This window comes from Sitophilus oryzae, unplaced genomic scaffold, assembly GCF_002938485.1.
Source record: "Sitophilus oryzae breed Bouriz unplaced genomic scaffold, Soryzae_2.0 scaffold_1590_pilon_pilon, whole genome shotgun sequence".
NCBI lineage: Eukaryota > Metazoa > Arthropoda > Insecta > Coleoptera > Curculionidae > Sitophilus > Sitophilus oryzae.
In genome coordinates, this window is record NW_022146270.1 from 189,480 (window position 1) to 215,255 (window position 25,776).

At 34.4% G+C, this 25,776-nt stretch overlaps 1 protein-coding gene across 4 annotated transcripts in view; it reads left to right on the forward strand.

Moving 5' to 3' along the window:
- Positions 1-1,460: 1,460 nt before the first annotated feature.
- LOC115879935 (titin) overlaps positions 1,461-25,776 on the forward strand; it is a 125,088-nt gene continuing 100,772 nt past the window's right edge. For 2 of the 4 annotated variants that reach the window (XM_030896996.1, XM_030896997.1), the window contains exons 1-13: positions 1,461-1,881; positions 13,092-13,342; positions 16,422-16,624; positions 17,766-18,554; positions 18,816-19,142; positions 19,816-20,045; positions 21,496-21,715; positions 21,771-21,915; positions 21,984-22,223; positions 22,280-23,039; positions 23,091-24,947; positions 25,001-25,144; positions 25,202-25,603. In XM_030896996.1, coding sequence (XP_030752856.1) covers positions 1,752-1,881; positions 13,092-13,342; positions 16,422-16,624; positions 17,766-18,554; positions 18,816-19,142; positions 19,816-20,045; positions 21,496-21,715; positions 21,771-21,915; positions 21,984-22,223; positions 22,280-23,039; positions 23,091-24,947; positions 25,001-25,144; positions 25,202-25,603 — 5,698 coding nt within the window. In that variant the 5' untranslated portion in view covers positions 1,461-1,751. The remainder of the gene's footprint in view (positions 1,882-13,091; positions 13,343-16,421; positions 16,625-17,765; positions 18,555-18,815; positions 19,143-19,815; positions 20,046-21,495; positions 21,716-21,770; positions 21,916-21,983; positions 22,224-22,279; positions 23,040-23,090; positions 24,948-25,000; positions 25,145-25,201; positions 25,604-25,776) is intronic. The other 2 variants (XM_030896999.1, XM_030896998.1) reach the window with 1 other exon arrangement.

The window sequence follows — 25,776 nt, forward strand, 5'->3', positions numbered from 1 at the left end:
TGATTTTAACAAAGCCCTGGTACTCAAGATTGAAATTTAAAATATTATTTTTTTTTAATTAAAAGTGTCAAAAGTTGACATCATATGTCATACCTACTATTCAGAATGTAATTTTCTATCAAATAAAGTTAAAAAAATACCGAAGGTGCCATTCAAAAATTAAAAGTTGTAGTCATTTCCGGTAAAACAGGAAGGCCATAAAATAATCCCGATTTATGTCATATTATACTAACATACCAAATTTAGTTACTTTTATTTCAAAAAATATAAAGTTTATAGAGTGAAGCACTTTTGAAAAACACCCGGTATGTAGGAGTATGTAGTGTATATAAACTAGAGGGTATCTGTACCGGGTGCGTCTCAAAAGTGGCTCACCCCTATAACTTTTTTATTTTTTCAGTAAAAAAAACGAGATTTCGTATGTTAGTATATGACGTAGTTCCTGTTTCACCGGAAATGACTAAAACTTTTGATTTTCAAATGACATCATCGGAATTTTTTTACTTTATTCGATAGAAAATGATATTCTGAATAGAGTGACATACCATATGTCAACTTTTGACATTTTCTCGTATGGTTAATTTGAAATTATAACTTGCCGTTTGTAACGAAAATTTGACTCGAAATACCAAGTGTGTGGTATCAAATTATTCGTAAAAAAATGCTTTTTCCAAATATGCTAATGAGCCACCCTCGTTCCATTTGAAAAATTTGAGATATATGATCGAAAATACGATTTGGGCATTTTCTAACTGGCCAAGACAACACACTAAAAACATTAGACAATCAAATCTATTTTTCCAAGGCTCCTTGATTAAGAGTTAGTGTTTTTAACATAACCATGGTACTCTAGATTGAATTTTAAAATACGATTTTTTATTAAGCAAGAATTTGTCAAAAGTTGACAAATGATATGTTATTCTATTCAGAATGTCATTTTCTATCGAATAAAGTACAAAAATACCGAGGGTGCCATTTAAAAATCAAAAGTTGTAGTCATTTCCGGTGAAAAAGGAAGTGACCAAAAACAATTGAATACGTCAATCAATCCTAATTTGTGTCATATACTAACATACCAAATTTCGTTTTTTTTTATCTAAAAAAATAAAAAAGTTCTAGGGGTGAGCCACTTTTGAGACGCACCCGGTATAAAGAATAATTAATTTCGACAAAAAAATATCCGAAAAAAGGACAATTTGCTGTATAATAGTAGTTTCATATTAGTAAAACAACTTTCATGAATAATAACCCCACCTGCGCCCATTATACCATCTCAGCCGACTCATTCAGATTAGCATAGCCAAATCTAAAGCATTATAACACCACGATACAGCTCTCTATCTCCATCTCACACCACCCGAACGCCTCTAATGCACCTGAACTCGCCAATATCCCGAAAATAGCTCATCCAGACCCCCCTCCGCCCGTTAAGACGTCCCGGCGCACGGCGGGAGACTCCCGGTACCCTCATTCTTCGCTCGCAACTCGTATACGACCGATGTCTCAGACATATCGGGGATGATGACTTGAACATCTAGCTTTACACAGCCCCCAGCAGGCAATTCCATACATAATTCGATGAACATTAGAATTAACGCTCTTTTTCGTGATATATATATTTTTTTTCGTGGTGATATACTCGTAGTGTGCTAATATCTCCCTTTTGATTAGTGATAATACATATTTTCTTTTATTTTTTTGATCGACTCTATTAATTATTTCGATATCTGTGAAACGTATGTGGTGAGAAAATGAATCGACAACAGCAAAGTCAGCAGCAGCAGAGTCAGCAGACTCAGCAGCAGAGTTCTACTCAGCAACAGCAAAGGGTGACGAGGACAGAACAGCATGTCACCCGACAGGTCACCGGGCACATGACAGGTTAGGATCTAGTGTGCGATCTTTGTTATAACTGCTCAAAGTTACTAAAATCTCAGGTTTTCGTCATTCTTTCATATCTGGTTCACGTTGAGTTATTTTTTGGATAAAACCAGCTTCAAATACTGCAGTTTAAAGCTTCATTCATAACCTCAAAATTAAGAGAATTAATTAGTGGTTTCAATTAGCGTTAAGTTTGTTCCTCTAATTTCAATGTAAGCATTCAGAACGGCAAAATTACTGGTAGAAATTTTCAATTAGTAGAAAAAGTTAACTGACTCTTAAGTTTTTCCACTAATTATACTTTAAAAAATTCAAACAACTAATTTATTCCACTAATTTCGAGGTTCTAAATGAAGTTTCACAACAAAAATATATAGAAAAAACTGAAACGATTCTTACTTGTTGACTATACCAGCTTCCATGTGGAACTTGACATATAATCTGGGAAACTCCAGTCTAGTTTCTTTTGTTTAAATTTGTCTGAATAGGATCTTTCAAAATTTTGACATAAAGTTGAAGACATTAGTACATCAAGAAATGTAGATTTTTATGCTTTATGATCTTCATTAGACAAAATCTTTAATAAGATTTGTCATACATAGATCACAATTAATGTGTTCTTCTGCTTTCTGTCCTAACCTAACCAAACAGTAAAAAGGCAAGTTTGAATTAAGTGTGTTGTTTTTTTTTTCTATTTCCTTTGTTTTATAATTTGAAACTTAAGACCATTGTGTTATAACATTCTTCTGAGAAGAATGCTACTATAATACAGTCTTAAATTTAAATTTGCATATTATATTGATATCTAATCAAAGAAGCTATCTCAATTAGGAATCCTGGGGAGTCAAATTTCTCAGAAGATCTTTATTGGCTATCTAGCCAATATTTAGCTCTATCAAACAAAACCAAACACAAATTTAAATAAATCACAAATTGCATTAACGTTGTAAGTGGGTCTTATATACTTGGTCTTGCACAAAAAGCAATTAATCACCGCGATAATCAATTTTCTTGATATGTAAATCATCATACAATCCAAGGGGTTTGACAAAAGTTAGTATCTGAGGCAGTTTTACAGGAGGTAGGTCCCAATCTCCGATATTAGTCGTACCAAAGTTTATTGCACGAATGGTTGTCGTATCGGCTTACTCAGTGATGAGGTGTTCTGGTATTTCCCCATTTTCCCCACAGAATTTGCATTCGCCATTTTTGAGGCTTTAGATGATCTATAATGTTGATATTGTCAATCTAAAAATAGTAGATTTGATGATCAAATCTCAATATACTGACTAAAGCAATAAAGAACTGCAGAACTAAAAATGGAAATTTTTGATAAACATTTGCATAATTGCAGAAAATTTTCTTATAGCGACAATCATCTATCATCATTTCAGGTTAAAAATTTTTGATCGCTTGGTATGTCAAGTAAACTCTGTTTGATTTTCTAACTTATTTTTTTTCGCTAAGCATTCCTTTACGTGTCGTAATCCCATCTAAAATAACCACGTCTCTTGGCACAAGAAAGGTGGCCATCAAGACGCAAGCGCGCCTTTTGCATTTTTGAAATTATACCGAGTGGTCTAAAGTGCCGGGGTATTTTTAGAACACCGATTGAAGGTATTTTTAGAAAATCCTCTGATGCGGGTCACGTCACACGCGTATAATATTATGCGTTTCGTCAGATATTACAATCGAAAACACGAAGCAATAAAGAGGTTATGAATTGACAAATAATCAATTCTTAAAAAAAAGAAGAAGTCTAGCATATGAGAATCAGTAAAAGTTGGAGTGTACGTCATGAAAAATTTTCACGATTGCGCGTCGCAGTGTTGCCACGGCTTACTTTTTTACTTTGACTTTTGACAAGTGTTAAATAAAATTCGTAATTTTGTCACAAATATTTTTTTTAAATCTACATTATTACCTTGTCTATGATTATTACACAAAGAAGCTCTAATTAAATGAAGTTATTAGCAATTTGAATGAAAGCGGAACCATATAAAGTTCTAATTGGTTACCATTAGTGTTCACTTTTTGTGAGATTCTACTCATAGTCCGTAAACCAATATTGAGCGTAGCTGTAACACGCTGAAAACTACATAGATCTAGTTTCAATAAAAGCCGCAAAGCTTAAACAATCAATCAATTTTTACCTCTCTAACGCATGTTAACGGCAAAAGGGGCTCGCCATATTCTATTTCCTTTTCAAACTAATTGAGTAGAGATGAGACAAGTTGGCTGATTTCGACTATTTAGTGGCTTTGGCATTTTATTGCACTGAAAATCATTAGTTTTAACTAAACAAAGCGAAGATTTAATTTTTAATTTGTCAGAGAATACTCAGAATAAAATTGAGAGTGACAAAAAATGTCAGATTAGAAAAAATAAATAAATTCGAAAATGGGAAATATCAAATTTGCAAAGAAAATTATCATAACAGCTGGCAACATTTGCCATGACTACCAACATAAAGTCTGTTTTATGAACCAATCTTTACATGATGCGACAGCGTGCTGTCTCTTTCTAACAAGTATATAAGGATTATAATGAAAAAGAAAAAGTTTTAAACGAATTTGAATTTATTAGAAATTTAATTTGATAATAGTTTCGATGATTTTTCGACGTATTTGATGACATACACATTAACTTTTATTGATTTGTATTCATGCATAGAGGCGGAATCGACGTAATTAGACGTGAATTTTTTACGGTTTTATTTGACATTTTACTTGACACATTCGAATTTGATTTGAATTTTTGCTTAATTGTTGGGCTTCTTTGAGTTTATTTATTTCATCATATACTCTCGGAGCTTTGGTAAAAGCCAGTATCTGAGACCGTTTTGCAGAGGCTAGTTCTCCATCTCCATCTCCAAGTTGTACCAAAGTTCATGGCACGAATGGTTGTCATCCCGGCTCAATCAGTGATGAGGTGTTCTGGCTTTCCCAATTTTCCCCACATCATCTGCAGAATCTGAGACAGTGTTTAAAAACCCCGTGACAATCCGAAGATTGTTCTTACTTAAATCAAGGAAAATCTTTGACATTACTCGGTCAAAGTTCTGAGACATTTCTTTGAGTATCTTAGATCGTTAGAAAATTCCCATTGCTTCATTACAATTAACTAAATTTGATTCCAGGTTACGGATGGAGTCATCCAGGGTCTTAAGTTCCGCTTTAAGTTAGTTTCCATTGGGAAAGCAGAATTGTTCTCCAATTAGTGGAGTGTTCGCTCTTTTTCTAGCTAGATCGTTTGCTTTTTCATTGCATTCTATCCATTGGTGGACTAACACCCAGAGTAGGAGCACTTTATTATTATCTTTGACTAATTTGTTCAGCTTCTCTAAGCATTCGACCAACTTCGAATTGATGGTTACTAGGTTGATCGCTTTTAATGCTGCTTGACTATCAGATAAGATGGCTGTTTCTTGTTTCCTTGTTTGATTTACGAGGGAAAACAAAATATTGTTGTTTTTGGCGAAAGTTTGAAACACCATGTAAAACGGTTTTCTAAAGGAATTTGAAAACACCTCTAAAACACTTTATCCCCAGCTTGTATCTTCTCTCAATTGTTGATTTTTTGACTCATCTCGATAGATTTGTTTTTGTTGGAGCTATTCTCTTCTAAAGAAGACAGGAACGACTAATTACAGTTTTAGCTTAAAACCATGTCTTTGCTTTTAGTTATAGTCAACACAACTATGTAATAGTGTTCATTGTTTTTGTAAAGTCACTGTCAGAGATGGTTTTAAGTCCATGAGTTGTATCGGCTATTGCTGCTTTAAAGTACGGATCTGTAAATCTAAAGTAAGTCTACTGGATCTGTGTCTATCAAAAGAATGCCGGCAAAACCATTTAAATAAACAGCAATCTGTTTTATAAATCGCTACCTATGCAAAGCGATAGAGAGTCCACGTGGACTTTCACGTGTCGAGTATGTCACCGAAAATACTCCGCTCACTCATTTCATGGGCTATTTGCAAATTTGTCGAATTTTTATTGATGGGACGTGTCGTCTAATTTTTTACGAAATATATCGATTAAACAGTAACAGATAATATCGTTTCCACCCTTACGGATACCCTGTACCTACAGAACGGATAGACTGTACTGTAATATAACATGGTATACAGGATTGTTCACCACTTACGACACGGAGTATTGTAGCTAAACGATTAGATTTTTACAAATTGTAAGTTTTGGGTTCGTTGAAGGACTATTAGAGCTACAATTTCAAAATATTTTTACAAGATACAGAGTGTCCCAAATAAATAAAAAATATCAAAGTTGTATTTTTTTAAATGGAACACCCTGTATATTATTGAATTTTTTAGTTTCTACGATTAAAATAAACGTAAATTTGATTAAGGTTTATTACACTTAAACATTACCGTTCTTGAAATATTTTCAATTTTGTAAAATTGCAGTATAAATTTTAAGGCTTCATTTCTCCGAGGGTATCAAAGTTTTTAATACTAAATATTTACTGAAGCTTATTTATTGACCAGTTATTGTGTTGCAATAATAAAAATTTTACTACCTTATACAGAGTGTCTAAAAATTTATTTTAAATAATTACTAGCTTTAAACGGCAATAACTTGTTTAATTTAAATGGAATACCCTGTATATTTTATGAGAATCAGATGCACAATTTAATTGTCTATCAAATTGTATTATATCACTTTTTACCTATCCCTTCAAGTTTTCGTAGAAAATGCATTTTCTTATAATTTAGACCTCATTTATCAATATACCCGTGGAATATTGACATTTTAGATTGTTTTAAAACAACAAATGTACAAAATGTACAGGCTAGGAATATTATCGTTTTAGTAAAACGATGATATTACTAGCCCATTTGTATGCAAAAAAAAAAACTATTTAAATCTTTATAAAAGAGTCTACCATTAATTAAATATACCACCGGTATTTCCGCCCAAATTCTAATTAATTACATACTTAATTGTGTTCGTTAATAAATTATTCTAAATAAATGTGGATTTGAATCAGCAATCAATATAATAATAAGTTATGAAAATGAACGTCTCTGTTGTTATAAATAAGCATTTGTCAAAAAATGAAATATCATTTTTAAGGTGTTTTTTTACCACACTGTCTAATACACATAAATAATTCAGTTTTTTAGTATTTGGAGCAATTATTATTAATCAACGCAAACAGTCAATTAATGTAGTTTGGAATCATATTAATTGGACCTCTTTAACAAATATTTAAATAGTTTTTTTATTTTTTAATGAAATAAACGAACTATATTGACAATATTAGTATCTGTGATCTTTAAAAATTTGGTACATCTTTAAAAGTAATCTAAAATGTCAGTATTCCATGGGTATATTGATAAATGAGTTCTAAATTACAAGGAAATGCATTTTCTACGGAAGATTGAAGAGATAGGTAAAAAATGGTATAATACAATTTGATAGACAATTAAATTGTGCATCTGATTCTCTTAAAATATACAGGGTGTTCTATTTAAATTAAACAAGTTATTGCGGTTTAAAGCTAATAATTATTTAAAATAAATATTTAGACACTCTGTATAAGGTAGTAAATTTTTATTACAGCAACACAATAACTGATCAATAAATAAACTTCAGTAAATATTTAGTATTAAAAACTTTGATACCCTCGGAGTAATGAAGCCTTAAAATTTATACTGCAATTTCACAAAATTGAAAATATTTCAAAAACGGTAAGGTTTAAGTGTAATAAACCTTAATCAAATTTACATTTATTTTAATCGTAGAAACTAAAAATGTAATAATATACAGGGTGTTCCATTTAAAAAAATACAACTTTGATAATTTTTATTTATTTGGGACACTCTGTAACTTGTAAAAATATTTTTAAATTGTAGCTCTAATAGTCCTTCAACGAACCCAAAACTTACAATTTGTAAAAATCTAATCGTTTAGCTACAATCTTCCGTGTCGTATGTGGTGAACACACACAACCCTGTAGATCAACTTCTAGAATTAAAACTGTCTTTGCTAGAGTAACTGCCAACAATCAAATAAAAATATAACTTTTCCATGTACCATATGATCGAATAAAAACGGCGTCAGCGATGGCTATGAAATGAAGATCGCTGTCATTTTATATGTAAAATTATATGGGAAATGTCATTGATTGTCATTTTATACACGGTATAAAGAAGTATAATTGAAACCATTAATTTATTCCACTAATTCGAGGTTCTTTCTGTTTTCTTCTGAATTTCGAAGCTTCAGGTTAAAATACAGAAAATTCAATTTATAAAATTAGGGCGATATTTTTTAAAAACGTATTTCTGTTATAACAATTATTTCTTATTTTAATTCATGTTATATATTTTGCACCAATACAAAGTATTTTCCAAATAAAACAAGCAAGAATCCAAATCCTCGATAAAAATACAAATTGCGTAGGAGTACAACGAAAATATAACCCAAATTATTCCCGAAAATCCGAAAGGAAACATAAACATTCATATTTTTCTCGGCCTACTCAGTCCTGTTTTCAAGATTACCATTTCTAATTGTCAAAAAATAGGCGACAGTGTCTTTGGACATTGGCCAGGTTTTCACAGAAGGTTCTAAGCGACAAAATTCGAGTTTTATTTCAAAAATCGTCTACTTGGCTACGTGTCTATTTTAAGGAGACAGTATATTTTCAAAAGATCTGTGGTAAATGAGTACTTCAAACAGAATAATAATCACTAAACGATGTGTTTTTATCAAAGAAAGCTGTTAACAAATTGAAATTAGATTTATGAGAACTGTTGTTTACAGAATAAAATTGTTTCCTTCAAAAAAAGTGCGGTTATAAAGTTCAAAGCTAAAATTTAACTAAAAAATATGTTTGGTGAATATTGCTGTTAAATTTCGTATTCAAAATTATATCAGACACTTAATAGATATGATGAAATCATATTTTCAAATGTTATGATCAGAAGCCAAAAACAAATTTACTTTTGCCAATTTTTTAAGAAATTTAATTGATCATAAACTTTGTTGACATAAATTTGGCTTTTCTTCTTTTTTTTTTCTTATTATAAGTTTTGTTATTATAAGTTTGTTGTTAACTGAATTCTATATTAGTTAAAAAAAGTTCCTAAACAGTAGAATATCCTTTGAAAAAATAATTTGAACAGTAAGATGTTAAGTAATAGAAAGAAGTATTCAAGTAAAAAATATAGATTTATTTAATAATATTAAATAATAATTATATTACGTATTATAGACAGAGAAAAAAGTAGATACATTTGGCTAATATTTTTTAGATTTATTAATATTTTTATACATACTTCAGTCAGTCATTTAAAAAAATATTGTTGCCAATTTTATTTTCTATACAGTTGTATTGATGTATCATAAAATGATCACGCCTAATTGCAATACTTTAGGGGTAAATTTCCAAAAATGGCTTTTTCACAGTTCAATTACTACACCTTTTAAGGACAGGGCAGATATTAAGGAAATTTATTTAGAAAATTTCAATCACCATCACCAGGGTATGAAGTTCCAAAAATCGATATTAGTATTCACTTAAGGAATCTCTGTATTAAAATGTCATACTCTTAGAACCGATTCTAATAATTTTTTGTACAAAATATCTTATTTAATTTCACCCCGTTAGTGCTTGAATTTTCAGAAATCACTTTTTGGAATTCGCGTTTGTCAGTTAAGGACCCTTTTTGCAAAACTTCGTACCCTTAGAACGGATTTTAACAAATCTTTAGTATAAACTTATTCGTAGAAAGTTTATTTGGGCCTAATTTCATCCCGTTGGGGGATAAATTTCTAAAAATCGATTTTTAGTACTCGCTTTTGTCAGTTAAAAGTTAAATTTAGTGCAAAATTTCATTACTCCTAAATCCGATTTAATATAAAAATGTACACATTTTCACCTATAATTTAACCCTCTTACGGGGTGAATTTGCAAAAAAGTTTTATAGTACTCAGTTCAACTTACAAGGTCTTTACAAGGAAAAAATTTGAACAAATTTTTTACAAACTTTTGTCCCTAATTTCACCCTCTTAGGAGACGGATTTCCAAAAATCGCTTCTGATAATATACTTGGATTACTTAAGGGATCTCTGTCCGAAATTTCATACTCCTAGGACGAATAGTAATTAGTGATGAGCACATACAAGACCAAGACCAAGACTCGCTTGGACTTCGACTTGTACTCTAATAGTATAGTCTTGGTAGTCTTGGTCCTGTTGCAAGACTCTTGCAAGCCTTGCACTTTTTTAATAGATTTTTGACTAAAGGCACTTTCTACATAGAAAATCTTATGTAATCTTAATTATATAGTATTATAGGTAATTTAATGCAAATAAATCTTTAAATAATGGAATCCGAATATTGAATAATAATGAATATTTTTGAATATTGAATAATAATAATGAATATTTTTCTAAGGAAAATTTTTATTTTTCAATATATTATATTGAAGCAGCATCTCTTTCTTTAAAAGTTTATTTAAATAATTGAGAAAACACTATTTGTAATAAATTAAAACAATAATTTTGTACAAATAAGTAATTCCTTATATCACAGAAACGTGAAAAAAAGCGCAGATCGCTTCAAGAGTCTTTCATATTTGGATTTGGTCTTGGTTTGCGGAAGCTTGTCTGGTCGATCTTGGTCTTCATCTTGTACAAAAAGCAAGACAAAGACCAAGACCAGTCTCGTTCATCATTAATGGTAATAGACGTATAAAATTTTGAAACTGCAGGAAAACTTTAGATGCAAATAAAAAATCTGTAGTTGTTATGGAAGTGTGCTATTCAGAATAGCCCAGTACTAATAAGAAAATCGATAAAATATCGAGTAATCCGAGAAAGTACTATTCCGATAATAAAAACGGGCGCAATCAGAACGGCTCGCTGTCGAGACGTACGCTAAGACAATTTTAGACGTTTGGATCGCGTTTCAGGCGTCCATTTTTGGAGCAACTATTTTTACTGTACCAATCGGACACGTATACTTGTCCGCCTTCATTTTTTGAGGCGACGGACTCGGCCAACTCAGTGGTGGCGAAATTGATTTCAATAAAAGAAAATATTTGCATTAAAATAACGGTGATATACGATTATATTTGTCCCTAAAAATGTTAGGTTTATATTTAGTTAGAGTTGTAAAGTAATAAACAACCTAATACTTACAACATAATAATCTCTGTCAGGACATGCGCCTTGCTGAACTAAAAACGTAATGTTTCTAAATGTAAAAAAACGTGTTTTACAGAAGATGTGACGATATGTTTTTTTAAACATTCGAAAGAAATTGTTTTATTATAATAATTAAAATATACTCTTTTTCTCCCTAGTAATATCCAGTTACTTGATACCCCTTGCTACACAGGGTGAATTTTAAATAAGTGCAAATACACTCAGATATAAAAAAAGCAACGGAAAATTTTTTCTCAAGTTTAAAATGTTATATTTTTTATTATTATTATTAATTCCTTCATTTTTTTTAGCAAACTGTATATAAATATATCAACTTTAATTCGTAAACTCACTTTATTATAAACTTTAGTATTTGGCTTACTATGCAGAGTTAATTGAAGATTTGTTTTTGCCTTATCTTTAAAACATCCCCTGCACCTCATGTTAAATGCTTTAGTTTTCATGGTTTCCTGGTTCGTACGATCTGTGAGTTGGACGAGTTTTCTTTCTGCATATTGCTCGATGATTTCTCAGTCGATTTGTGTGCCGCGCTATTATTTATTTCTTAAAACAAACGTTTTTGCTTACCCTAAAAATGAGCAGGTCTAGTGATGACCTATGTTTTTGTAACACAACACCTGGGGATAAGAATAAGACAACACATATTATGGACCCATAACGTACACTAAACTTTTCAATTGTCTCGATATCTAATGAGACCTTATCCAAAACGGATTATAAAAAAAGTTTTAAACTACCGATAAAACCAAGGAAAAAGACGGTGTAATATAATGTTTTTGGTAAGATTTTGAAAAAGTGGAGTACTCAATATGGATACGGTCACTACCCCCCGTATATTATTGCATATTTCAAATCTTCCTCCAATTCTAAACAAAAATCGAAATACACACAACGTACCTCAAACCAGCCGTTTCCGAGTTATTAGACTTTTGAAAATATCAAACAATTTGATTTAATTAATTTCGATATGTTCAGTTTCATTTAACGATGCCATTCTGCCGAAACTGTGATACTGTTATAGTGGGGTTTTAAATGCATATTACTAGTAAATTTAAGTATACAGGGTCGGTCATAAAGTTGTGGCACATCAAACATTATTTTTTTAAAAATAAAACCCCCTTTATATTATTTCATATTTCAATTCTTCGTTAAATTTTAAGCAATAATCGTAATACACAATGTAATTAATTTGAAGAATTGAAATGTTTGGTTTGGTTTGGTTTGGAATTTTGTAATTTCCAAACTTGATATAATGTAATTTTATACATTTAACATTTATAAATGCTAACTTGAGAACTAATTTCAAATATTATTAAGTATCATAGTTTCAGCAAAATGGCATCGTTAAATGAAACCGAACATATCGAAATTAATTAAATCAAATTTTTTAAGTGATATTTTCAAAAGTCAATAACTCGGAAACGGTTGGTTCGAGGTACATTGTATGTATTTCGAATTTTGCTTCGAATTGAATTGAAATATGCAATAATATGCAGGGGGTTCTATTTAAAAAAATGAAATTTTTATGTGCCACGACTTTATGACCGACCCTGTATACTTAAATTTATTACTCGCTAATAGATATTTAAAAATCCTATAACTTTTGTGTTTAACTTTTTGCGGTACCTCATGTATTTTATCTAATAATCGACCGTTTCCATACATAAAAGCGACCCTGTATACATTATGAGATTATTTGGCAAATTATTTTTTGATCCCATTCGCATCACTTGATCCACGTGCTTTCTTTCCGATCGCCCAAGATAAAAAACGATGGGATCCAGGATCGTACGTTTCTACACTACCACCCATCAACACGTGTACTGTACCATACTATCGTGCAATTAGATATCAAGTGGCGACGAGAGCCCACTGCGACCTCAAGGTCTGTGGGATATAGATATGGAAATCAACTTTGTATTCTAGAGACTCTGAAATGTTATTTCCTAGCACCGTGAACAAAACACTTTTAAAGAAATAACTAATATATCCCATTCTGTTTGTTTTCAGTGCAAGGTGGCCAGCTGACCCAGGAACAGATCCAACAGATCCCCGGCTTCGGCCCCGACGCCTCGCCCCCCGTCTTCGAGAAAGTGTTCAGCAACGCGCGCTTCGCCCAGGGGGGCGTCGCCGCGTTCGAGGGACGCATCGCGGGAAAGCCCCGGCCGACGGTCGCCTGGACGCGCAAGGGGTCGCCACTGCTCGATTCCCAGAAGCACCGACTCTCTTATAACGAAACGACTGGAGATGTTACTCTCCAGGTAGGTTACTTATGCCTCAGTGACTAAAGAATACAAGGACCAATAACACTCAAGACCATATCGTGACCAGTTGTCTCCAAACAGTGCCGTGTCAGATACAACTACTATAAAAAATGCAGAATTTTAATTGTTCCACAAATATTTCTTTTTCGACGCCTGCAAAATTTAATTTATTACTTACTTTTGCTCTTATTAAACTTATTTAGTTATGAATATCCTTTTTAATTTATATTTTTGATAAAGTTTTTGCCTACGCCTATGGGGATGCGTATTAAAACATCTTAAAACGTTCACAAAAGGTCCAAAACTAGTATGGACTGCATGTTAGGTCATATCATAGTATAATATCAGAAAAATCATTATGAAATTCAATAAGAAAATACTAAAAAGGTTGAGTGCAAAAAATTAACTGTTTATATTAAACGTAATTCCTGGCTTTTTCTTATCATTGCGACTTTACACTTGAAAGTTGAACGAATCATCATTGTAATAAAGTTTGTACAAAGTTCACTACACACAACAAACTATTAATCGCTAAAATTGTCGCTGGTGACACCATCCGTTAACTCCATGCAAAGAAATGTCTATCCATCTAACATCACAAATTTTGCTACAGCCTGTTGCGCGTTACGCATCCTTGTATTATTCTTTAGTCATTGATTTGTGTGGAGAAATTCAAAATGACTGAAATAGTTGGCAAACCTGCCATAGGGGATTTTAGGATTAAGGATTGGTACCGATGCTAAAACAAATTATAGATCGAAAAATTTCAGCATTCAATTCACTGGAAATTTACAAGTTTTGTGACTATGTTATTTTTGTAAAATGGACATGTTTTTCAATGTAAAAAATTACTGTTTTTTTTATTAAAAAATAAAATCATTGAAAAATCCTCTTTTCGCGAAAGTAAAATAAAAATATCTAAACCTGGCAACATTGTTCCGCTGCTGTCAAAAGTAAGTAAGCTAAATTTTCTTCGTCTCTAATTCATTTAGTGCATTTTTGGCAACTATATAAAAATATAAATAGAATAATGTTGACGGGAGTCAAATATAAGTACCTACCTTTGTGTTACAACAATAATTTTTATAGTCATTCGTACACGACACGCCCTCTAACTCAGGTACTAGAGATTGTCAAAATTACCGATTTTTTTGAAACCCTCGATGTTCTCCAAAACTTGTTTTACTATACAGTGTTTTTAATGGTTTCACTACTGATTTTTTTTATAAAGAATGTCAACTGTTTTTAATAGACTTGTCTGTACTAAGAAAAAAATAGTAATCTCCGTAATAATTTAAAAATCGTATTAAATATCTCTTCTTAATTTTTTTGGTTTTTGATTTTGACGACGGGATGATATATACCGCCTGAAACTGAGTTTTTTGTTGATTAAACAAATTTAATTTTCGGTAGGTACTAGAGATGGGCAAAATAAAACCAAATTAAAAACCTCGATATTCTCCAAAACATAATATACCAAATTATTAGTGTTTTAAATGGTCTACTGATTTTTTAATTGTCTTGTCTGTACTAAGAGAACCTGAAAACCTTTACCGCCTGAAACGTTAAGAATTTTTTGTTGATTAGGCAAATTCATTTGTGAATAAAAAAAACACTTGCAAGCTGGTTTCCGTTTATTTTGGTTTGGTGGCATTTTATGCTATATTCATTACAACTATAATGTTATAGTTGTATTGAAAAGTAGTAGTTTTTTACATTGAAAAATATATTAAGTTCACAAATATCAAAGTCTAAGCTTGTCCGATTTCATGAAGAAAAAGAATAGCTAAAAAATTGACGGGCAATGAATTGACATAATTTGTTATAATTTTCCGATCGATAATTTTTTGTTTTAGCATCAGTACCAATCAGCAATCCTAAAATACTGTCACAGTATTGCCAACTATTTCAATCATTTCTGACCGTTCTGTATTTGAACATAGGCTAAAAACTAGCCCACATATTAGTGGAATTATTAAAATACTGGGTTACTTCAATGTAATTCTTCAAATTAATAAATTCCAAGAGAAATTAAACGGTTTATTTCATCGACAAAATATATTTATAGTTTAGGGTTTAGACTTTTTTTTGCTTTAATAATTTTCATCTTACTTCTATTTCTGTACTACTAGATTTACATCTTACTAGATTTTCTGTAATAATATTTAGACTAGTTTTAAAAGAAAATTATCTCGTGAATTATTATTTATTTTTCTTCAATCAATAACGTGGCAACATTGTGCCACGCTTGAATGTAAATAAGTAATTATTTTTTCATCTCTAATTAATTTAGTTCTTCTTGGCAATGATATAAATAGATATATGTTGACGGGAGTCAAATATCTGTATCTGTACCAATCTTTGTGTTCTGTTAACAACTTAAACTCATTTCCATTTGCAACGATCATTTTTATAATGGTAAAAATCGCTACACGTACACGTGCTCTTAAAGTTCATAGGTAGTAGAGATGGGCAAAATTACCGATTTTTTCCAAACCTCGATATTTTTCAAAACATATCGCAAGTCATTATTGTTTTTAATTGAGAGAATTTTTTTATTAAAAGACTTAATGTTAAAATCAAGAACAAAGTCCAAACCACTGTCAAAAAAACTGTTATATAAAAAAGTAAAGATTTCAGTTAACGTCTCCTTTTTGCTGCCAGGGCTAATCTGGACAGGGCCTACTTTGTTTACGGGGAATCCGAATCGCGGTCCTCGGTCATATCATGGTCAATGGCCTACCGACTTGGCAAGTGTCTAAATCCACTCTTACTCACAAGATATCCGATCTCATCCGGCCCCGAACCGGCGTGAATGAGCAGTGTGTGTCAATAGATTTTATAGACACTTTTGCCTTTTTTATATAAATTATATTATATAAAATTTATATATAAAGTCAAACAAACAACTGTCTTTGACAAAGGTTTGATGATGGCTGGAATTAACTGTCACTAATAAAGAATTTTTTTGCCAGTGTATTTTTAAGTTTTTTTACCATGGGCCACCACTTTGTAAAAATGAAAAAACCCTATAACTTATTAGATTTTTTTATTGATCCTCTCAATTTTATTCCAGATATATCAAATAGGCCCTGGCGACGAGGGCGAGTACGTTTGCACTGCCAAGAACCAATATGGAGAGGCAGTGTGCTCAGTATACATTTCCCCAGAGGGCATGCAAATGCCCCAGAGGTTCACCCAGAACCAATTCGAACAAACGACCACGTACACCAACGGTGTCATTACCGAAGAATTTAAAATTGACACTTTCGAATACAGGTACGTAATTATTTTTTTTTGTATATACAGGCTGGTCCGAATTGAAATCGGAAACTTTGCCAGCATATTGTGCAGATAAAAATAAGTAAAAAAGTTCATATGAGGCTATGTTCTAAAATGCTTCGTTTCGGAGATACAGAGGGTAGAAGTTTCATTTTTATTTCGTTTCTTTCCCAATAATTTCTGAATTAACGTCGATATTTCGATGAAAATTAGTGTCAAATGAGAACAAAAATCAATATGAGAAGTTAAAAGTTATTATTTTTTAAAAGTTAGAGGAGGGAAAAATATACATTTTTTACCAAAAAATTGTCTCGTGGTAAAAATCGCTACGAGCAACCGTCACTGAAGATATTTCGAACCGAAATAATTAATACATGTCATCATTGTGTGTGTGTGATAAAAAAGTATATTTTTCCCTTAGTAAGTAAGTGTAATACAAGTACATGCAAAAAGTTATTACTTTTCAAAAGAGTTAAAAAATACGTAGGTGGCGTCCCTTACATTTTCAACTTATGCAAACATTTCCAATTATGGTGTAGGCTCCCTCACATATTTAATGTAATATATTTGAAATAGGGCCCATTGCTGTCTATTGTTGGTTATGCGGGCCCAAGTTATCCCTGCTAATTTCCTAATATCATGGTTCCATCTCAGGTTTGGTTTTATGCTCCTTCTAGGGTTCTTAATTCCTCATAGGTACCATGCTGTAATTTTTGTGGTCCATCTGTTGTCCATCCTTCTTGCCAGACTTTTTGCCCATTGCCACTTGAGATATTTGATTCTGTGGATGCCGTCTATTACCTGCATGGGTCTTTCGTCGTATCCAGTCTATTTTTACGGTCTTTCTTGGTTATTCCCAACATATTTCGTTCCATCAAGCGTTGCGCTACCTGACATCGAAATCGAAATTTTAATATCAAGAAACACCCAGGCACCAAGTCTCATCCAAATATAATATTTGAAAAAAAAACGAATAAAAATTAAACTGCTACTCCCTGTATCTCCGAAACGAAACATTTTAGGACACAAACTTTTTTACTTATTCTAGTGTCAAAAAAACATAACTCTTTTCAAGAAATGAACCCGCCACAAAGGTACAGACATTATTGAAAATAATACTTGTTTTATTATTTTTTAGACTGCTCAGAGAAGTATCGTTCCGCGAGTCTATCACAAGACGCACCACCTACGAAAAAGACTCAGAAATCTCCACGACAGTCGAACGATCGCTCGGACCGCCAGCTCCGCCTCAGATCTCTCAGAAACCACGCAATTCCAAATTGCTCGAAGGCTCAGATGCCGTGTTCACGGCCAAACTCTCTGCCAATCCACGCCCCAGACTCACCTGGTTCAAAAACGGCCAACGAATCGTTGAAAGTCAGAAATATGAGAGTTCATTCAGCAATAACCAGGCTTCGCTCAGAGTCAAACAAGTCTCTGGAGATGATTCTGGACATTACACTCTTCTAGCTGAGAACCCTCAAGGATGTGTCGTATCTTCAGCTTATCTGGCTATCGAGCCTGTATCCACACAAGAAGGTCTCATCCATGAATCAAGCTTCAAATCACAACAAACCGAAGTAGAGAGCACAGACACAGCTAAAACTTTGGCACCAAACTTCGTGCGAGTTTGTGGAGATCGTGATGTGACTGAAGGCAAAATGACGAGATTTGACTGTAGAGTGAACGGTCGGCCTTATCCGGACGTTACGTGGTTCATTAACGGAAAGCAAGTAGTGGATGACCATAACCACAAAATCCTTGTGAACGAGTCTGGGAATCACGCGCTGATGATCACTACTGTGAGCAGAAACGATTCTGGAGTAGTGACGTGCGTTGCCAGGAACAAGACCGGGGAAACTTCGTTCCAGTGTAATTTGAACGTAATCGAGAAAGAGCAAGTAGTCGCTCCTAAATTTGTAGAAAGGTAAGAGTAACTAGATTATAGATTGTCCCATACAATATGTATACGTATAAGTATGGTATTTCATTAAATATAGAAATCTCATGCCACCGGATGACGGTATTTTTGTACACATTAACAATACCGCCGGCGGTTGTTTAGCCAGTGCGTTTAATAATTCAGCTTTTATTTCGGCTAGCACCCAGACTACATATGAACAAGGCTAAAAGCTCTTGGTCATATATAGGTATATACAAAACTATAATCTTGTTTTACCTGTTTCAGATTCACCACAGTTAATGTTCGGGAAGGCGAACCCGTCCTCCTCAACGCCCGAGCAGTGGGTACCCCCACTCCCAGAATAACCTGGCAGAAGGACGGGGTACCACTCCACGGAGGTCCAGACGTACGAGTGGCTATAGACAACGGAGCCACTACCCTGGACATACCCAGAGCCCGTGCCTCTGATGCCGGATGGTACCAGTGTACCGCCCAGAACGTTGCCGGTTCTACTGCAACTAGAGCTCGGCTGTTCGTGGAGGTACCGCAGGGTCCCACTCCCGAACCCAGGCGCCTGCATTTGCCTAGGCCCACAAAAGTCATCGAACCTGAGTGAGTTTATTAGTGGCATAGATATAGTATATGCCTGACATTTTATTCGTAAATTGTAATTTATTTTGTTTTTACGATTCTTTTACTAAAACAGTGTTGCCAAACTAAGCTTCAATCGGAACCTCGAAATTAGTTTAATAAATTACTGGTTTCAATTATATTTTATACTTTTTAGTTTAGGATCATTTACAATGCCTAAATAATACAATTAGACTTAATAGAATATCTTAGCAACAGCTTGCGGTGGTCTGTGATATATCCATAGAAAAAGCGTAATAATTAGCTTATAAAACAATGTTTCTTTTATTTCTAATCACAATCACATCACAATTGACCAAGTTACATTACTCTGACTCTACTTTTTTAACTTTTTCTACTAATTGAAAATTACTACCTCTAATTTTAACGTTCTGGATGTTGAATGAGCAGGAGTTCCTCACATTGGAATTTGAGAAACAAACTTTTACCGTTAATTGAAGTTATTAATTTATTCCACTAATTTTGAGGTTATGAATAGATTCCGTATCAATTAAGCTTTATCATCCTATCGTTAACCATTAAGCGTTATTATAATCATAAGCGTTTTATATGTCCGTCAGTGTATTTTATATCAATAAATAAAAATCAATAATATTATAATAAAGTTTTATATTGTGTCATTTTACTATTCCAGACCCGAACCTGGTCCAGAAGTAATTTACCTTCGCCACGTGGAACGTGCTCGTCCGTACGCACCTCCAGGGGAGGAAGACCGTATTTATCCTCCCCCTAGATTCATCATCCCTCTTCAAGATTCCATCCAGTTTGAAGGTGGCAAGGTACATTTCGAGGCCAGGATTGAACCAGTCGGCGACCCATCGATGGTCGTCGAGTGGTATCTCAACGGAAAACTTATGGCAGCTAGTAAGTTCATTACTCATTTTTTATTAATATTTATTTTCAGATTAAGTCAAAACATTCTTTTTCAAGTCACACTGTGAAAATTTGCAGCAGTGCTATGAAAATGTTAGGATTTTTATTTCGGGACTCTTGTGATTTAACAATTTAATTACAGTTATTTGGCAAACCATTTTTAATAAATATATTGAGCAACTTGAGATAGTGATGCGCATTACGATTCTTTTTAGTGAATCGAATCACACGATTCAATTTCTTATATTGAATCGGCTCCTACGATTCGTTCATTTGAACGAACCACATGCACATCATTTTATATAAAAACAAGAATCGTAACTGGCACTACCGGCGATAATTTGGTCGGACAATTACTTAAGGGACTAGAAAAAAAAATATAGAGTTTTTTCATTCCTTTTCAACACTTTATGGCACTGGCGTAATGGGATTGATTATTTTACCAATAATATTGAATTATCAATCCAATGCATATATACTATTTATTAAAGACTTCTTAATACCAATTTAATATTTTTAGAGCATACTTTAATTCCGATTTAATAATCATATAATAAATAGTATATAATACCACATGATCGAAAAAAATGGCGTCCAGTTGGCTTGGAAATGAACATCGATGACATTCCCCATATAATTTTATATATAAAATGACAGCGATCTTCATTTCATAACCATCGCTGACGCCGTTTTTTTTATCATATTGAGGTCTCTGGGCCAAAAATATTTATTTGGAGTTTCATAAAAATACGATTTCGACTTTTGGTTCGATAGCTGTGCCAGCGATGTTGTTGCCACTTCGCCTTAAGGTGTGACCAATCCACCTCCATTTCCTCAGTTTGATTTAATTATACACCAGCCTCTAGTTGGTTAATCTCCAGAATTCTACCTAATTTATTTTGAGTTAGTTAAAACCTATAATTTAATTTTTGAGGTCACTATCGGCCTGTTTGACCGTGACCTTGTCAGATCTCTTTTGATCTCTGGGCTACATTCTCCAGCCCTATAAAAATCTAACAAATTGGATACTGAACACTCCATATAGCTCTTTGTCAATAACCGAATACTGTAATCATTATCAGACAATAACATCAGATATAGATGCCTATTAAGTTTACAGTGCCCTGTCCGTTTTATAAATTATCTTTGATAGTCTTTCTGTGTTTGCTTATCAGGTCTGCCGTAAATTTTGGCAAATGTTCTACTATGAACTTTTTGTCTGTCTCTACCCTGGTTAATTTCTGCACCATTTGAGGGTCACCTGGCCATTCTTAAGCTGCATAAGTGTTCTGAGCCTATGGATGCCATTTATGGATTTATTTTCTAAACAAAACTAATCTAAGTACCTATAAGCGCTTAAAGTTTATTTTGAAACTATTTTTCTTTTTTTTATAGATTTATTTTATAAAACAGTCTGTAAAGAGATTTTTTTGCTTTCCAGGTTCTAGAGCTACGTCCATTTTCCGCTTTGGCTTCATAGCCCTCGATTTAATATCATTAATTTTAAACGATGCCGGTGAGTACGTATGTCGTGTCACCAGTGCTACCGGCTCTGCAGAATCCCGTGCCATTTTGCAAATCAGACAAAGAGAATCGATCGAGAAGTCCAGTCAGCATCCAGACAGTTTGCAGTACATCCAACAACTGGAGGACTACTCCAGGTACTTTGATATTCAGATTTTATTATACTTGGTATTAAAGATTCTTCTTTTAAAGATATCAAAGACAAGAAAGTTTGGAAGAGAAATCGAACCAAAAGCCTCATTTCATCCGTCCACTCCAAGACCTTGGCGAACTTCAGGAGGGCAAAAATGCTCATTTTGAAGCTCAGTTGACTCCTGTCAGTGATCCTACAATGAGAGTAAGTCGTGAAGCTAAATTTAGTCGATTTACAACTATTATATGTAAATTACTGTCTGAATTCCATAGGTGGAGTGGTACAAAGATGGCCGACCGATTACAGCCAGTTCCAGGATATCAACCATCTTCAACTTCGGTTACGTGTCTCTCAACATTATGCACCTACGTGCCGAAGATGCCGGATCCTACACTGTACGAGCTGTCAATCATTTAGGAGAGGCGATCAGTACTGCCACTGTCCAAGTTTTTACCAAATCCACCGTGACTGGTGACCTCGGAATCCCCGAGCAGCAACGCTATATCGAAAAGGTAATTATAAATGAGAAAAACTCATTTTATTTTTACTATCTTGCTCTCATTCTCAGGTTCAAGAGCTTGAATCATGGAAACAGCAAGATCACCAAAAATACGTCGTAGAAAGCCCAGAAAGCTTAGCACCTCCCGAATTCAAAACGCCCATTAAAGACCAACTAGGTATTCGTGAAGGCGGATTCGCCCACTTTGAAGCCAGACTAGAACCAGTAGGCGACGCTACCATGAGGGTAGAATGGTTAAAAGATGGCCGCCCTGTTGAAGCCAGTTCCAGAATTACTAGCTTCTTCAATTTCGGTTATGTAGCTCTTACTATTAAGGAAGTTACAATCCACGACGTTGGTCACTACACTTGTCGTGCCTACAATGCCCTGGGTCAAGCCACTACGACCGCCCAACTTAGCGTTGTGAGCAAGAAAGACATCATTTTCGATTCTCAACATCCAGGAGGTTTAGAAAAGATCCAACACCTCGAAGACACGAGTAGATACGCTCGGAAAGAACAGGAAGAAGTTCAAGTAACACATAAACCACGGTTTTTGGGACCACTGAAAGGAACAAATAAAATTGTCGAAGGACAAAGAGCTCACTTTGAAGCTCGCGTTGAGCCTCAAAGCGACATGACTCTAAGAATTGAATGGTACTTTAACGGAAAACCCATTCAACCTGCCAACAGAATTCAGACTTACCACGATTTTGGATATGTAGCTCTTGACATTCTTAGTGTCAGAGAGGAAGATACTGGTACTTATACTGTCGTAGCCCGGAATGCTTTGGGAGAAGCTCAGGTTTCTGCTAGCATGGTAGTTGAAAGTAAGTATTAAGACTCATAGCTCTCTCAGTTTTAACATTTGATTTTTTTAGCGCGTGCTAGTATTGATACAAGAAGCATGCATAAGGGTGCCTACGATAAAACCCAACATTTAGAACAGTCAAAGTTCGTCGAACCCCAATACAATATTGAGGAAATTTCCAAATCAAAACCGATCTTTGTAGTACCATTATCCGACCCACAACCATGCCAAGAAGGTCGTAATATCCATCTGGAATGCAGACTCGAACCTATGGGAGATCCAACCATGAGAGTAGAATGGTATTGCAACGGCAGACCAGTTATTGTAGGTTCCAGATTCAGAACTTACAACGATTTCGGATTTGTGGCTTTGGATATCATCCACGCCACAGCTCAAGATTCTGGAGAATATACTGTGCGTGCTGTTAACCATCTTGGATCAGCACATACATCTGCTTGCGTCAGAGTAATCGCTAGTTCAGATATTATCACTGATACTCAGCATGAACAATCTTTGGAACAAATCCAAATGCTAGAAGACACTTCTAGATACAGAAAGCAAGTCCAAGAAGACGTTACTGTTCTCCAGGCTCCTCAATTTACCAGACCATTGCACAATATCGAGACAGTCGAAGGAACAAATGTTCATATGGAATGTCGTCTCCAGCCTGTCGGTGATTCCTCCATGAGAGTTGAATGGTTTTGCAATGGCTTCCCTATTAAAGTAGGACACAGATTCCGTCCAGCCTATGACTTTGATTATGTCGCTTTAGATTTGCTTAGCGTATACCCAGAAGATTCTGGTATCTATACTTGCCAAGCTAGAAATCAGCTTGGAGAAGCCGTAACTTCTTGCAGTGTAAAAGTCATCGCTAAGAAAGATCTATTGTTTGACACGCAACATCCCGCAGGTTTGGAGAAAATTCAGCATCTAGAAGACGCATCTCGTTACAAGCGCACCGAATTTGTCGACGAACAAATCACTGTAAAACCCAGGTTTATTACAAAACCCAAGAACGTAGAAAATATGTCTGAAGGACAGCACGCTCACTTTGAATGTAAAGTTGAACCTGTCACAGATTCAAATCTTAAAGTAGAATGGTACAAAAACGGAAGACCCGTTACAGTTGGTCACAGATTCAGACCAATCCACGATTTTGGATATGTCGCTCTCGATATTGTCGATTTAATAGCCGAAGACTCAGGAGTCTACACCTGCCGTGCCACTAACCTAATAGGTTCAGACGAAACTACCTGCTCACTGAAATGTAGACAATCCGGACAAATTATTACTAGCACAGTAAATGAAACTGGTCTGCAACAAATCCAACACCTTGAAGACCGTTCCCGTTACCAAAGACGCGAGGAACATGAAGAAATAACTACTCAAGCTCCCATTTTTACCAGTTCATTGAAGAATATTGATATCAAGGAAGGACAACGTGCTCATTTTGAGTGCCGTTTAATTCCCGTCTCGGATGCCACGATGAAAGTTGAATGGTTCCATAATGGACAACCGTTAAAATCTGGTTCCAGGTTTACCGAAACCAACAGTTTTGGGTTCGTAGCACTTGATATTCTGTATGCTTATCCCGAAGATGCCGGAACATATACTTGCCGGGCTACAAATGCTCTTGGAGAAGCAGTTACATCAGCTATCTGTAACGTACAATCTAAGAAATCGATTTACTCAGAAACTGTTCATGAGGGAGCTCTAGAAAGGATTACCGAACTCGAAGACACTTCCAAGTACCAGCGCAGAGAAGTTTACGAAGAAAGTATCAGTCAAGCTCCTGTATTTACCGTACCTCTGAAAGACCTTAGAACAGCTGAGAACCAGGCTGCTCATTTTGAGGCACGGTTAATTCCTGTTGGAGATTCCAGACTCAAAGTTGAATGGTTAAGGAATGGTGTGCCAATTCAAGCTTGTAAGGTCTATCATATTTTTTTAGTACTCTGTTACCTATTTCTTCGTTTTTAGCTAACCGCATAACTACCATGCACGACTTTGGATACGTAGCTCTGAATATGAAGTACGTCAATCCAGAAGATTCTGGAACCTACACATGTCGTGCCGTCAATGACTTGGGAGAAGCAGTAACATCTGCTGTATTGGATGTTAAATGTAAGAAATTTATCTCAATAATTTTTTCTAACATTTTAATGGTCTTAAATTTTGCAGCCAAAGCTTCTCTTCAATTCGAATCCCAACACGAAGGCGCTCTACAAAAACTCCGCCAACTTGAAGACACCAGCCGCTATCAAAGACGCGAAGAAGAGGAGATTGAGGTTACTCAAGCTCCGTTCTTCTCTACTCAACTCAACGGCCCAACCGAGCTTATTGAAGGCCAAAGTGCTCACTACGAATGTAGAATTGAACCATATCCTGACGCAAATCTAAAGGTTGAATGGTTACACAATGGAAAAGCTTTGACAACTGGCCACAGGTTCCGTACCGCTTACGATTTCGGATTTGCTAGTCTAGATGTTCTTACAGCTTATGCTGAAGATTCTGGTACTTATACCTGCAGAGCAACCAACAGAATTGGACAAGCTCAGTCATCAGTACAAACAAGTGTTAGATGTAAGTCTTTTAGAATTTTTATTTCTTACTGAATTAATATAAGCTTGGTTACGCCAACCACCACTGGAATTATAATGTGTTAATAACCTCGGACAATTATTGTCCCTCGAGCCATGGACCCTCGGCCTCGGGAGAGAAACTTTGTCCTCGGTAATTCACTCCCTTATAATTCC